This window comes from Monodelphis domestica, chromosome 4 (genome assembly GCF_027887165.1).
Source record: "Monodelphis domestica isolate mMonDom1 chromosome 4, mMonDom1.pri, whole genome shotgun sequence".
In the NCBI taxonomy this organism is placed as follows: Eukaryota; Metazoa; Chordata; class Mammalia; order Didelphimorphia; family Didelphidae; genus Monodelphis; species Monodelphis domestica.
In genome coordinates, this window is record NC_077230.1 from 126,639,053 (window position 1) to 126,655,606 (window position 16,554).

A 16,554-nucleotide genomic window follows, 5' to 3' on the forward strand; every position below is an offset into this window, starting at 1 on the left:
AAAAGGAGAGAATATTATTGAATAACAAGAGCAGCTACCTCAGGGTTCTTTGCTATCATTGAATGATAACATAAATAAGAGTAAATAATATCAAGATAGTTCCTACTGTGAGGTAAGTAATTTACAATTATTATGTCATCTGATCTCCACAATGACACTGGGCTAAGAGCTATTATTACCCCATTTTTACAGATGAGAAAACCAAGTCAAATAGGAGTTAAGTGACTTGACCAGGGCTACACATCAAGTAATTGTCTGAAGCTAGTTTTGAAGGCTTCTGTTCACTGTACCAGTGCATGGCATCTATGCTACAATTAGCCACAATGGCCATGAGGATACTTCCATTATACTATATGTATTATATGAAGAAATCAGGAGTATTCTATTTATGTTGGAAGAATGACATTTAGGGAGGATACCCCTGAGAAATCGACTTGATTCTAGAGGGAAACAACCAGAATGGTAAAATGATTGAAAACTATATCATATAAAAGATCAAGTGAAAAAACAAAACAAAAGATCTAGGGATATTTGAAATGGAGAAAAGAATCCTTGGGGAGACTATTGTAGCTCTTCAAGTGTTTAAAGAGATGTTACTTATATAAAGAGGTACTACACTCATTCTACTTGGCCCTAGAAGTTTAAAGTAGATGCAGGCTTTGGGATATACTGTAATAGACACATATGTGGGAGTCTAGGTAAAAGAAACTCCTTAAAAACTAGTGTGGTAAAAGTCATATAATTCCTCTTCACTGAGAGTCTTCAAATGAAATATGGATGCAATTTACATTTTTCAAGAATTTTTTTTTTAATTTTTACATATCTTTTGGTACTAAAAGAATTCTGAGACTTGTCATTCTGGAGAAAAATATTTATCAGTAGGATGGAAAGATCAGTGAAAAGGAATCTATATTAAGGCTTCCTTTGATGTGCATTTCAGCTTTAAGATTCATGGGGTCAATATGTTCCAGGGAGTGTTGCAATGAGAACAGGTAGAATGATTATCTCATGTGACATTAAATCTTTATAAACAAATATTCTAACTAATATTCTATATTTTCCCCTGATTCTCCAAGGCCAATGGTTAGACCCCAACTGCAATCTTATTGAAAATATTGACAATTCAATTGAATGTGGCAAAAAAACAAACAAACAGAAATGCTGATTAGGTATATGAATTGGCCCAGAAATTGAGGCAGGAATTGTCAGCTTATATAAAGTTACAAGTCTTTGCTGAGAGCATCATGGAAGCCTAATGCTAAGTAAAATCCATGAATGAGAATAAACTCATTTCCTAAACTACCCTACAGGTATTAAAAGCAGGATTCAGGTCTTTTTAGCACATAGAATGTATTCCACTGGCCATGAATCAAAGAAGCACAGGAGAGATAAGAATAGAAGAAATATAACCAATTACTTCAGCAACATAAATAACCATTTCATCAGTCTTGCATAAATATTACTAAAAGAACACAGGGCTTGACTAATTGCTGAGCAGAATTTCACAAACAGAATTAGCTGCTATCTCTTTCTCCAGTGGCAGCAGCTAATTCTATTTAGGATGCAAGAAGCAAGAAAACTTTCATAGTCTTCCATATATGGTAATGATTTCCTTTGATGAGCTCACCCTCTCTTTGTCTGCCCTGGCACAATTACATAGGGAGCATGTTGCTTGCTGTTTTTAATCAAAACACTTCCTTTGGAGTCATAAAACAATTATTACTGTATTTTCAAAATCCACCCATTGATCTATTTTTAAAATTCAATCAAAGAAAATACTTACATTAATAATAAGAGAGCATACTGGTTTCGATCCGTAAAATCCTTGGGGAAGGACAACTGTAAACGAAGTTCTTTTAAAGAAAGAGCAAGATATTAAAGACTGAGAGTGATGCATATGAAAAACTAAGATGAAGAGAAAGCTGCACGTGGTTAGTGCAGGGCTTTGGCTCATTTACCATAGTCCTCAATGTGGAGCATTTTAATTTCTGTCTTGGTGATCTTTTTCTTCTGGATGGCTTCTTTTAACATGGAATTACTTTCCAATATGTAAAATTCTGGGGAGCACAGAGAGAAAGGAACAGAGTAATCACCCTAAGTGCTGTCTGATTAGCAAGATACCCAAACCCTCTGCATTTGATTAAAAAAAAACTGACCCCTTTAAATGGTGAACAATAGGTTTTAATGGACAAAGGAGATTTTATCTCACTGCTTTGTGATTTGAAGAACAAGAACCCTTGAAGCACATTCAAAGCCCTCAATTGATTTTCTTTTGTGAATCCAGTATACTGTAGCTATGCCCTGGTTAAACACAAATGCTTAAGTCACCCAGTATATATTTATAGATGACACTTCTTTTTTACTGACTGAATACTTGAGGATTCATATTTCTAATTCTTTAATGTACCTCTTTTAAATATAAATAAGTGGAGTTCTTAGGACCAAATGTTTAAAGGTAATTGACAAATGACTCATCTTCACATTCTTCTCAGTGGGCAACCACATCAAATTAAAAACTACTTCCACAAAACCAGGTGGAGAAAAAGGAACATTTCAGCATGTATTTATTATTTTAAAATGTCAATGCCAATATTTAAACTTTGCAGAAGAAAAGCCCCCATGATAAGGAGCCCATTGTTTATTATTTTAAAAGTAGAAGGGGACTAAATCTCTACAAAACCAAAAACCCTCCATATTTTCATGCTTTTACTATATCTGGAAACCATAATGAAAATCTTTATAATACCAATATATAACAAATTAATGAATAGGTGATAGATTTAGAAACTTCTTCAAACCATATATAACTGAAGGATGTGTTTATTAAATTTCACTTCAATATTTCTCTTTCTGGCATTCAGATATAGGAGTAAAGCAATAAGTCACTGACAGAAAGTGATATCATGAAGTAAGGTGGGATGGCCCTGAGGGTCATGTCTCTATCCACCTAAGAGGGAGTGAATATGGCCATGTGGCCAGGGATTGGAGTTTTTGTATTTTTTAATTGTTTTTTCAGGTCTAGATGTATCTGATAGTGGATACTGACCAGGCAACTTGAGTCAGGGGGATCTTGGAACTCAGAAACCCAGAGTGTTGCAGGTTAACTCTGCTGAAAGCTTTGCGTACCATTGGTCTAGGAATCTGAGAAAGGGGAGGGATTGCAGCTAGTGCTTCAAATAGAATATGGCTAATGTTATCTAGGAACTGAACTAAAATGAATTTAATCCCCCTCCCAAAGTCTGAGGTGGTTTGTGGATGAAAATGAGAGGATTATAAGGTATTAAAGGATTTTTTTTTACCTTGTTATAACTTTGAAGTAATTATTACTTTGAAAAACAAACAAAAAAATGAATACTAAGTAGTTAAATGGAACAAGAGGGGTGCTTATTTGATACCTAAGGGGGGAAGAGTAGCTTAATTGATAAAGGTTTAAACCATTACAAGAAAAGTAAGATCCTCTGGATAACCTCAGTGCACTAGGCAAGATGTAGTGTAACAGACCTGGACCTTAGATAGTGTGGGCCAGATCATACCCATTTTATATATCACACATGAGCCTACAAAAACAATTATGTTTCAATTAAATCATTTGAGCTAGTTAGGTGATCTACATTTGCCTGAGCCTGCTCAGTTATTATGATAACCCAAAAAATCTGTCTCATTCTTCCTATGACAAAAAAAAAAAAAAGCTCAGGTAAGATTTTTCTTATTCTTTTCTAAAAGAAGATACTCAGAAGTCCAATTCGTGATAGGAACAATGAAAATCCTCTTCATGTGTGAATACTAAATTCCTTTGCCTGAATACTTACTTGTAAGATTCTTGGTGCTGTGTACACTGACCACTGGAACACCTGGCCCTATTTAAAATATATGTAAAAAAAGTAAAAGGAAACACTAATAAACAATCAAAAATAGCCAGCAAGTTTCACAATACTTCAGATTAAGAGCTTTTGAGGTCATTTACTATAATTTATTGATTTTGTAAATAAAACTTCAAATGGAGCCAGAGTCAGGCACTATCTAAATGGATAAATAACAACAGATTAGGAAACTGTTAGGGGTAAAGTGATTTTTATAAGACCATACAGTTAATCAGGGTTTTGAACTCAGGTTCTCTGACTCCAAATCCAGATATTTTTTTTTACTTCAGCCTCACATAATTGATAACTTTATCCCAAAGCAAATTACAGTCAAACATTTTTTATTTAATTGAACCAATGTCAAGATTATTCAATTAACCACAATATTTTCTCTGTATGTTTCTTATAGGACAAAAAAAGAAAAACAACAAAAAAACCAACAAAGAAAAGTGGTGGGAAGCATAATATATCATAGCATTACAATAAAATTAACTCAGTTTCCTATATCTTGTATATCTCAATTTTTAATTGTTACATAATTTATGTTTTTCAGAATGTTGCTTTAAGAACCCTTGAAACATATTTCATTTTTGAAAAAAAATATGTATATACAATTAACTAGTCCCTATTTCCATGGGAAAAAAAAAGTAGAGGCTTCATTTTAGAATTATTCTTATAGGCAATATTCAAAGCAAAATAAATGTCACAGATCAATGATATCATTAATCAAAAAATTCAGTTGAATGAAATATCTTATTTTTCTTAGCATTCTGGGTAATGAAGTTGTAGAAAGTTATTCAGTTTCCATTGTCCTAGGAAGTTGATTAAATATACTAAGGAAAATTATTTTTCTCCTTTGATATAAAAAAAAATGAATGCCCCTCTTCATGCAGTCTATTTCACTTTCAAATTAAAAGAAAATTTACATAACACACTTATATGTACTAATCATCCTCTCTGCTAGAGTATTAGGATAAGGCATGCTCTGTGATAGTGTCATTATAATGTTTGATGTCATCAACTTCAAATGGTTTAGGTGGCTTCCTCAGCACAGCCTTCCTTCATAATAAAATTAATTGATATACCTATTATTTGTTTGAAGGGAGCAGGGTAGTATAGAATAATTCTCTCCTTTTTAACTCTGTTCTAGCCACAAAAATGGATCCTCAGGAGTGAGTTTGAGTGATTGTCTTTCTGTTCAGTAGGGGACAACCTGACCCTTAAGCTAGTAGAGAAAGGGCAAATGATGAGACAGGGTCTAATCTTCAGAAGCCTTGGATCCTAGGGAGTTCCTGTTTGACTGGTTTTGGTTAGTAAAGGTCTACTTACATTAGGGTCCGGGTCTTTAGATAGCTAGACAGTTCAGAGTAGTTTGGATGCAAGAAGACTCCTGGTTACAGGACATTTAAGATCTGGAGGGGTTCTAACATCTAATGCCATCCCCAAACAACCCTATATTACAATATACTCTATATTTGTACTAAGCTAAAAATTTCCTATGACAATATTGTGTTTGATAGATTTTAAAACTTTTAATACTGATTTCATGTGACCATTATTTAGTTAAACATTTCCTCTCTAGTTCAAAAGTTTTGGTCACTCCTCCACCCCTCCCCAGTGGTGTCTTTATTTTCTGGAGACCCACTTCCAACTATATTTCTGGCCAGTGCCTAAATGATCAAAAGAATTCTATCTTCCCAGAGATTTAAGGTGCAAGCACACTGGGCAACCATATCTCCATGTCTAGTTATCACTACTGAATTATAATACATCCTTTCATAATGTGAGAATTTAACACTAGCCTGAACCCCTTTTATTTATTTTTAGGTACCCTAAGATTAGTTATGGATTTTAAAGGGAGAGTTCTGACACTAAATTGGATTGGATTGGATTGATCTTGATTGGATTAAGCTATACCCTGCCCCATCCTCTGATTCAATCAAGACAATAGGGGAGTATAAGAGCTAATGTGCATAGAGACATTCAAATTCACATTGACTCCCTGGCAACAGAAAGACCAAGGGGTTTTTGGCCCATCAGATCCTCTTTTGTTTGAAAGATGTGCCCCTTGCCCAGAGTGAGGTCAGAGCCAGAATCCTCCCATCAGAGGGACTGGAAAAAGGGCCCAATATTCAGAATATGAATTTGGGTTGGGAGAGTATATAGAGAGACTTTTTGACTGGTAATTCAGAGTGAGAACATATAGATGGGGTTGGCTTCTGGGATCAGTAGAGACTTGGTAAAGGAAAAGCCAGCCAAACATCTTTCTGCTAGTTTAATTTATTTAGTAAATAATTATAAAGTGGCAGTAAAAAGTTACTGAAGGCTATAGAAGCTGCCACAAGATTCCATGCTCCAGCACTCATATATAATTAATTATCTATCACACTGGAGTTCTATCACTCAAAAAAGTAGAGGAAATTCATATCATCTTTGAGTAATGAAATAATATCTTCAATAGGACAGCATTGTTGCCTTAGAATTTTCTGTGACATTCCACAATAGTAGGAACAAGTGTATGGACAGAATAATAGCAATGTAGAAGAAGCCATGATAGTGATAAAATATTATTTCCCATAAAGAAGGACTTGGTATGAATGCAATATTTCAAAACTGAATTAAGTTAGGGAAAGGGATTTAGTTTCCTAAAGATTTCAAAACTCTAGATTAGTAGTGCAATGAAATATTTTATTGGTATTGCTACCTTTTTAAAAAGAAAATGCAAATGATGCTAATAAAATACCTGTCATGCTAATATGACAAATTTAAAATATTTCAAAATATATACACATTCAAAAATCTGTATTTTACTGGAAGCTTAAACACTTTCTATCTTTAAATAAAGTACATGCATGTTATCTAAATTCTAGAAAATGCATGTTTTACAAGGTATTATTTAGAATTTTATAAGTATTATGTATATTTAACAATTAGGGACTAAAATAAATAATTATTAATCAATAAAAATACATGAAACAACTTTAATTGAAAGCCATTTTCTCTTACCTTTACAGTGTAATAAAAAATGTTGATTTGTAGGACTAAACTTTGCACCAAAATATGTGCACTGATCTTTCATAAAACTGCATGAAAGACATTGACGATTCAATAATCCATCAGTAGATGCGCTGGGGGGTGGGGAGGGGATAGAAAGGTTAGAAATGTTAATATTCTGTGCAAGGAAGCATGTGGCAATCTTCATCAACATTAATGGATATTTCGGTGTGTCTTAGAGTTTTTAAAATGTCAAGATCCGTTTCCATTATCAATGGCAGTATAATGCTTGCCCTCCCTGTATGCACAGTTAACCAAAAGCTTTATGTATATTAAAAGGTAACTAAATGATATGAGACTGATTTCACAAGCTAGAAGCAAAAAACAGTTTCATTGCTTAATCTCCATATTTTGCACTCTGACATTGGGAGTAATATTTTTAAGGGTAGACATTTATCTTTCCTCCTGAAAAATAATTTCACTGAGATCTGATATAAAAAGAGTTTTATTTTTATCTGGCACAATTCAGTTAGGAGGTATAAGGGCAGTACAAAGGTCAATATGGGGTTGGGAAGAACAAGAAAGTGCAGTCAAACCCTGCACAATCCCATAGCCAGGAGTAGCAGTAGATCACCTAGAGCATATATTTTAAACCTGGAATTAAATTATTTTTTTTTTCATCCATGAACAAAGAGGAAGAAACTATACATTCTTCTTTAAAAAGCAAGACAAAATAAACAAGCAAAAAATTTTACCCTTTGTCCTAGAATCAGTTCTGTGGATTGGTTCCAAGGAAGAAGAATGATAGAAGGGCTAGATAATGGGGGTTAAGAAACTTGCCCAGGATCAGAAAGCTAAGAATTGTCTCAGGTTATATTTGAACCCAGGATCTCCTCTTTTTCTCAATCCACTGAGCCACTTAGCTATCCCAGGAAAATATATATTCTTGATTTTGAATAACCTCTAATATTTCCCTCATGTATGCATATAAATAATGAACTAATATTAATACTATTAGCATTTTGAAATCAACTACCCACTTTTGGTAATAACTCAAAATATTACTTATACTCCTAACTACTGTGAAATGAATAGTGATGAAGATAATAAGGATGATGACTATGACACAAAGATAATATCAGCAAAAATAATTCAATTGAAGGATCCCAAAATGTTTTCTTCCTACAATCCTGTGAGATGATTAGCTCAGGTATTTTTATATTTGTATTACCTACCTCACTGAACTGTTAGAGGTTCAGATGAAATATATGTAATGCACTTTGGATATTTATATTTAAATGTCTGTTGTTATCTTCATCATTGTTCTTTTCTTATCCATTTTACTTATAAGAAAACTGAGACTTTGATACATAAAGTATCCTATAATCACATAGCTAGCAACTATCTAATGTAGAATTTGAATGAAACTTTCCTGATTCTAATTCCACAATGGTGGGGTCAATACATTTGTGAAGACATCCCCAACACTTTCACCCATGAATAAAAGAGAAGTGATTTTGATGTCTGTTTTGTCCTTAATACAGCCTGATTCTTCTCCTATAACTATATACTTCACACATTTTCTTGGAATTGTAGTTATTATAATTACTCATGCAAAATAAGGCTTCATTTGAAATAAAAATTTTAGTAGGCAAAGATTGCAGTCTGGCAGTCTATGCTCTAGGAGTGTCGAATGTGATATATAAAATCAGCAAATGATGATTTTTATGGCTGGAGCAAGACATTGATTGAGTTTTGTGGGTCAAACACTAACATTATCTTACAGTCAAGCCAGATGGAACTTGATGAGCTATTTCAGGGAAAATTTATTGATGCTACATCATTTTTTGAATCACACAATATGCTATACTTGAGGACACATAAACCCATGATGTGCTACCCTAATTGCTAAGAAAGGTCAAACACACTTGTCTTAGAAATAATTACCATTCAAATCACCTTTAGATGAGTAGAGAAAGGCTGAGTCAAAAGATTGACCATTTGACTGTCTGTGGCCAAAGGTAATCTTCCAAAACCATCATTTTCCTTGTACTAAGCATTTTATCTAATTAAAGCAGATAAATGTTGATCATCTAGTTCCATATTTTTAAGATATTGCTCATAGACAATCGATTTTTAAAACATATGTGTGAGAAAAGTCAAGCTTCAGATCTCAAAATATAAAAAAATGAACTGATTTTAGTTATGATTGCTGAAAATAAATCAAAGACAAAATCTCTGGACAACTCCTAGTCTCTTAGAAATGATTAGAACTTAGTGAAAGTATTTTGTTCTGGGAGGACAAAGGAGCAAATAGAAAAAAAAAATCACATCTTGGCTTGATGATGAAAAATTTTGCTTCAAATGTGAAGTAAATTTTATAGAAATAAAAAGGTAAGGTATTCCCCTTAAAATGTTATTTTGCCCTCGAATTATATATGTGTTTAGCCTAGAATTAATGGTGTTTTTTTTTAAAGTGATTAATTTCTACTGGAAATGTGTCATGGCAGTATTGTTGTTTTAAAAATGGATATGTGAAATATAAATTAGACACTATATATGCATATATATAATAGTATGGCACATATAATAGAATATAGAGAATACACACACTAAAAAGAATTAATAAATAATTTTATAAATGTGAAAATGACATGGGCATTGTACCCCCAGAAACTCAGGCAAACTATTATCAGGTAAATTCCTTTGCTCCCTTACATCCTTGTGACTCCCAGCCTAAAATATCCAATGACTCCTCTAGGACCCTGATATGATTGCCCTCCTTTGATCCTCCTTTAGATTTAAGATGGACAGAGAGATGCACCTCCAGGCTACTCCTAGATTCTATCAGGCTACATCTCAGACATATATCTGTCCCCTAAAACCAAAGAATCTTTTATGAGGGTCATTCCCTATGTCTCCAGGCAGACCCAGTCAGATGACCAACACCCCCCTTTCCCCACCCCACCATCCCCATGGAATGCCTGAGTGGTTACCACTCTAGAGTCACAGCATTTATTGTAAGAATATAAAATTCCCAGAATTGATGAGTTCTGGAAGCAGCTTTCCATGTTGCTGTTCCACCTCTTCCCCCTGACCCTTCTCAACATTACTTTCTAAATTAATAAATTTCTCCTTTTATTTTTAAGTTAAGTTTCGGAGTCTTGCATTGTTGCAGAAAGGTAATTCTTTACTCCCACATTGGGCACCAAGAAAACCAGATAATTCTTTTTTTTCTAGTTTTTATAAAAGTTTCCTGAATGAGTAGGGAGACTTCCATTTGTATAATGTTATTTATTGGGCCTTTTAATTAATTCAGCTCTGTATTTAGGATATGCCTTACTCCCACAATTTGATAATGTATTCTATGCTGTGAGGAAAGGATGCATTGTCATTCAGAACACTCATCATCACCATCTTAAGAAGTACCTTTTAAACTAGGAGATTATTTGACAATAAAGAATAAGAATTTTTAGATAACATATTAAAATATCAACGTGGTAGCCATATATAGAGAGATCACTATCTAAGAAACTTAACTCAAGTATGAGGTTTCATAAAACAAAAACATTAATACAAGAATCAAAATATGACACAATGTACCATAGAAGAGATGGTAGTGAATTTAAATAATTGGTTTAAAACTTGCATCCTCAACTTATTTACTTATATGTCTTTGATTTTTATATGAAAAAAGGATGAAGATAAAGTTCTTGACTTCTAAAGTCCATATGTCTTGATAAAAGATTATTCAATTAGTTCTATAATTTGGTTCTAGGGAATATCTAAGGGGGAAATGATGAGTTTCTCTTGATTTGTTAGTATGTGTGAATTAAGCACTCTATTTAGAAATGGGAGTGGGATGTTAAAAAAATATGACTGGAGAATATATTGATACAATCAATTACAAGAAGTTTGACAGGTGATAGCAGTCAAAGAAAGAGAAGAAGGAGCAGGAGGGAGAAAACAAATATAGAATCTTTTCTAGTAGAGAGATATCTCCAAGTGAGAATGGAATAGGAGAAAGAGAAAAAAGAAAGTTAAAAAAAAACATTAAAAACTAAAAGCCCTCAAGAAAGAGAGCAAAGTGATAGATTAGAAAGGCCCTGAGTGTGTACCAGAAAATTTGAAAGAAAAAATGAAGGAAGGAAGGGAGGAAGGAAATATGTTAAAGCATTTGTTAAGGGAGAAAATACTGAGTAACAAAAAGGTAAAATTATCTCTGCTGTATGAGTCCACATTCTAATTAGGAAGACAACACACAAGAAATATGTCACCAGTAAATGTGATGTGGTTTTATTATCCAGAATTAATGATGCCATAAAAATTTCATAAAATAAATTTAGGAATTATCCATATGTACATTGTTTTTAAGGAAACTTTTTACAATGTTATGGGAGTCTTTCCTCATGTATTGCTTACCTATGCAGTTGCCTTCCTCTTGGAGAAGTCTCTGTGCTCAAGAAATAACTGTCCAAAAATGTGAAGATTTATCAAGTTAGAAAACATTCACTTTTGATATTAAAAATGAATTATCACTTGATTTCTAACATATGCAAATTACAATAAAATTTTTATAGTCAACCAAAGGGATTTGATTATAATACCTCTACAATGAATATTACTAACATAATGTGAATAATAATAATAACAGGAACAATAATAAAATTCATTTATGGATACTTTTCCTGAAGAAAGGAAAAAAGAAAGAAGGAAAAGAAAGACAGACAGAAAGAGAAAAAGAAGAAACAAAGAAAGAAGAAAGAAAGAAAAAGGAAGAATAAAGAAATAAAGAAAAATAAAAAAAGAAAGAAAAAAGGAAGGAAGCAAGGAAGGAAATAGTAAGATAAAGTAGGAAAAGGGGGAAAAATCAAATTTAGGATTGTAGCCAAACTGAGATTCAGTAACTACAATGGTGATTACAGGTGAATACATCCCATTTGACAAACCTGATTTCTAACTTGGTTAAAGAACAAAAACAATGCTCACATCTTTTGAGTACTTTCATCATATGCCAAGATTTTTATGACTTCCCAGTTTCCTGATGTCAGATGCCGCACACTGATTTGCTCACTTTTAGGCTGTGAAGAAATGGAAAATATTGATTTTCATTTTATTTAAACAGCTCCAATTTGGATGAGAAGTATATTTCAAATTTAGAACAACTTATATTTGGAACACAGTGCTGTTTTAAAGAACTGCTTGCATATGTCACTTTTAGTTCTTTAATCACAGCTTCATAGAATGTTGTAGCTTGAAGGAGCTTAGAAACCATTCTCTTCAGTGCCTTCACTTTTCCATGAAGAAACTGAGGTTCAAAGAAGTCAATGTTTTTATTAAAAACTTTTTAATAAAATTAGCTTTGTATTTTAAAAGATCTGAATTAAACACAACAAAAGGAAGACAATGTGAGTTAAAGAGAAAAAGATTTGGATGTGAAATTACAAATCTTTATTATTTACAGCTTGCTTTACTTTTAAAATATAAAATCATTTAATTTAACATTAATAAGTTCAAGATTGCATATATAGGCACAAAAATCTGTTCAAATATCTTATTTTGTTTTCTTCCATTTAGACATTTAATTGGTCTGAAAAATTGCTCAGTACCAACAGGCTATAGTCCATTTAAAGATCAGAATGTTTGACAGGAGATTGTATATAAGCTACTCTGCACTAGATGGATTGTGACTGGTCGGTTTAACCCAAATTTATGACTAGAATGTTTGTCCAGTCAGTAATAGGGGCATATATACAGAGATTGTATATTTTTCCCCTTAATTCATGTCTGTCTGTTTAAAGCTTTTTGCCATACCCTGAAATTCCTCCTAACCTTGAAATAAATGTAAATGAAACTCCCCAGGTTTTATTTCATATACTTGAAAGAAATCTTACTTTAAAGAAAATATGTCTGCATTAAAGTATTATTCTGAACTTATATATATGCATATATAGACCCATATATGCTTAGCTCAAGAAATATAGCAAGCAGGAAAAAAAACAAAGAAAAAGCTCTTTGTGTCTAGATCCAAAACAAACAAAAAAATTAAACAGGGAATAGCTGTCAGCAGAAGCCATGGGTTAGCTGGAACCCTGGCAGAACCATATTGATTTGGGAGATAATCTTAGAAAGTTTTAACAATGTCTTAGCAATGAAGTATCCTGAACTTCTGAATTAATCAGTCAGAATACAACTCAGCAGGGAAATAGCAGGGACCTAAAAGAAGATAGGTAAGCCATAAATTCTAAAGGAAGCACTCCAAGAATACTTTGCAAAGGGTGTGAAGTACAGAATAAAATCAGTCAATAAACATTTTTTAAGTGTCTGGGCACTCTGTTAAGCATTGGGGATACAACAAGAAGCAAAAGACAGTCCCTGCCTTCAAGGAACTTACAGTCTAGTGAAGAAGATAATAAACAGATATGTACAAACAAGCTCTAAACAGGATAAATAATTAATAATGAAAAAAAAGAGGCAATACAATTTAGAAGGGTTGGGAACTGCTTCTAGAAGAAGATTGGATTTTAGATAAAACTTAGAGGAAGCCAGGGAAAGCAATAAGTCAGTAGGAGGAAGAAGATTATTACAGGCATTTGGATGACCAGAGAAAATGCCTGGAGATGACAGCTGAGAGTCAGTGTTCTGTTTGGGGATGAATAAGGTCAATGTCACTGGATCAAAGTTTATGTGATAGAAAGTATCATTTATGAACAATGGAAAGGTAGGAAGTGGAAAGGTTATGATACTGTAGGTAATAGGGAGCCACTGAATTTTATTGAATGGTGAGGTGACATGATAAGATTTACACTTTAGGAAACTTATTTTGATGAAAGAATTGGAGTTAGATTGTTGTGGCTTCCCATATGAGACAGGCAGGTCCAGCAGCAAGCTATTGCAATAATCTAGATATGAGGTACAAAGGCCTGCAACAGAGTGATGGCAATGTCCAAGAAGAAAAATGAGTATATTGAAGAGATGTTGCAAAAATTAAATTGACAGGTCTTTCCAACATAGATATGGTTTGAGGACGTGAAAGATGAAGTTTTAATAAAGTATCTACAGAACTATTGGAAGCTTCAGGTGACAACAGCAGGGAAGTATGACAATTAAAATGATCCAGCCATAGTTATTTTCATTTAAGGACAGGGTACCAATGCTGATGAATCCTTCAAGGTTCAGATCCCAGAAAAAATAGAGCATTGGGTAGCATAACAGGGACTTAGATTACTGTAAACTAGACAGAGTTAAAATATTGGGACTAGGAAAAAAATATGAGGATTTTGATCACAAGGGATGAGGCAAATCCTGAATAATTAAGATCATAAATTCACATTAGCAGGCAGAAAGGCTAAGCCATACAAGTTATTTATCTAAAAGTCCTATTCTTTTCACTGCCTTGACCTCTGAGCTTCAAAACTAAGCTCAGAGTTAAGTTAAAAATCTTTAAGTTTATGTGCAATTCTATATAACAGAGCAGAATTTCAGGCTGATTATTACAGTGTGTTCCTCATTTAAAGGGATGGGAAGGGAGGCAGCTGGGTATCTCAGTGAATTGTGAGCCAGGCCTAGAGATGGGAGGACCTAGGTTAAAATCTGGCCTCAGACACTTCCCAGCTGTGTGACCCTGGGCAAGTCACTTGACCCCCATTGCCTAGCCCTTACCACTCTTCTGCCTTGGAACCAATACACAGTATTGATTCCAAGATGAAAGGTAAGGGTTTTAACAACAACAACAACAAAAAAGAAAGTGATGGGAAGAATGAGACAGTTATCAGTTTAGTTAAGCAAAACATTTACTATATGCTTATTGTATTTAGAGCACTGTGATAGGAAATTGTTGATACCAAATTTAGATACAACAAAGTATCTTTTAATGGAATTTACAGTCTACTGCAACTAAACACACACACAAATAAATTGACTAGCAAAATTTCCAATTAAGGCAAAAAATTCAAGGAAAAATAAATAATAGCTCTATGCCCTCCAATAATAAATCAATAATGAAACCAATAATAAATATATCAATATGAGCAAAGTCTTTTGAAGATAAAACAACTTTTGAATGATCTGAGCAGATTCCTTTTTTACTTAGTATGTATAATAACAAATAAATGAGACAAAAAGCATTGATATGCTTTGATACAATATTTGTTCTATCAACATTTGTCTTATTATTCAACTCAATTTAATTCAACAAAAATTTCTCAGATGCCAACTATATCCCAGCATTAAACTAGTAATTGGGGATATGCAGTTAAAAAGAAAATAATCTCTTTTCTCAAAGAACTTAAATTCTATTATTTCTTCTCTATATTTATTATATGGGGCAGAACCCACTATCAACATGGAATATAGAAACCTTATATTTGTAGCCTAGTAAGATCTGATGAACCCCAAGTTTTAGGACTAACTTGTAAGTTAGAGACCCCAAAGCTTATACTTGTTCCCTGTTCCAGTGAGAATCCACCAGGAAAGGAATATCAGAATAGAAGTTTTAGACTGAATAATGGACCCTGTGGTAAAAGATAATCCTAGTTGGGTGGGACTAAGCATATGCTAAGGACCCTCTTTGTTTTAGGAAGTCTTCCCCATTGTATCATAGACCCTTTCCCAAGAAGACCTACACCTGGGCATGGTCCATCCTTTTAGTGTCCATTGTAAGTAGCTCCTTCCCTTACACCCTAGCCTTTGGCTAGGATTCCTTTCCCAATATTGATGGTCTGGATAGTTTGAACACTCCCTTTCCTTGTAGCTATGGTAATGTCAATCATCTTTCCCTGCCCCTGGATCTCCCCAAATAGTATATAGGTCCCCCAATTTCTTTTGTTCCTTGGAGTCATCATCTAGTGGCACTTCCAGGGATAATGTCCCTAGAGTCCAGAGTGTAAACCCTCTAAATGTTGTGGCAACTGTAAGGGTTAAAATTATGGTTGAGATTGAATGTAATAATTATATTTCATCGCTAAGGATTTTATTTATAAAATCCTAATGAAACACCCAAACTCAGCTGGAAATTTTATGGTGATTTAATTGATATAGTGGAGGAGATTAAGAAGAAGGAAGAAGGAAGGGGCTAGTACCTGGAGAGAAGATTAGGAGATCTAGAAAGTAATGTTTTGAGTATGAAGGAGGGAAGAATCAGCCTGACCTCCAAAGGGGCTCAGCTAAGATGCCCAAACCTGAATTAGCTCAAGGGCAAAACTCACCACCAACACTCCAAGATGTCGAAACACCTAGCACATTCTCAGCCAGAGTCCCCTCTCCAGGGAAAGAGGAGAGAGGAAGTGACATGCCTTATATAGACAGTTTTATATCACTTTCCTGTGTCTCATCTGTACTAATGGTGACTTAGCTTGACTTAGGACAGCCCAGAAGTCTATCCTTTTTTCTCCACATGTCTGTTGAAGGCCATTTCCTTAGATAATTAAATCTTGAGTTTGATGCAGACATTCCAATTCTTGATAAATAAGAAGGGAGGAGAAATGTAGAGTTTCCAAGACCAGATTCTGTTATTCCAAGTATCTCCATTGTTACTGATCAGGAAATAGCTAAATCATATCTTCTAAAGAATGGTCTGACTAGGGTGGAATAATTTTAAAATTCACACACCAGCCTCTGAGTAAAGGGCAAAATATTGGACTTAGCCCTTTCCTGATTAAAGACTTTGTTTTTCTGACTACTTTGGTAATTCTATGTTTTT

General features: G+C 33.8%; 1 protein-coding gene across 1 annotated transcript in view; it reads right to left on the reverse strand.

Moving 5' to 3' along the window:
* DPP10 (dipeptidyl peptidase like 10) overlaps positions 1–16,554 on the reverse strand; it is an 881,130-nt gene that overhangs the window by 36,425 nt on the left and 828,151 nt on the right. The window contains exons 14-19 of the mRNA XM_007494071.3: positions 11,844–11,935; positions 11,277–11,324; positions 6,867–6,988; positions 3,810–3,857; positions 1,959–2,057; positions 1,784–1,853 (exon numbers count right to left, since the gene is read on the reverse strand). Coding sequence (XP_007494133.1) covers positions 1,784–1,853; positions 1,959–2,057; positions 3,810–3,857; positions 6,867–6,988; positions 11,277–11,324; positions 11,844–11,935 — 479 coding nt within the window. The remainder of the gene's footprint in view (positions 1–1,783; positions 1,854–1,958; positions 2,058–3,809; positions 3,858–6,866; positions 6,989–11,276; positions 11,325–11,843; positions 11,936–16,554) is intronic.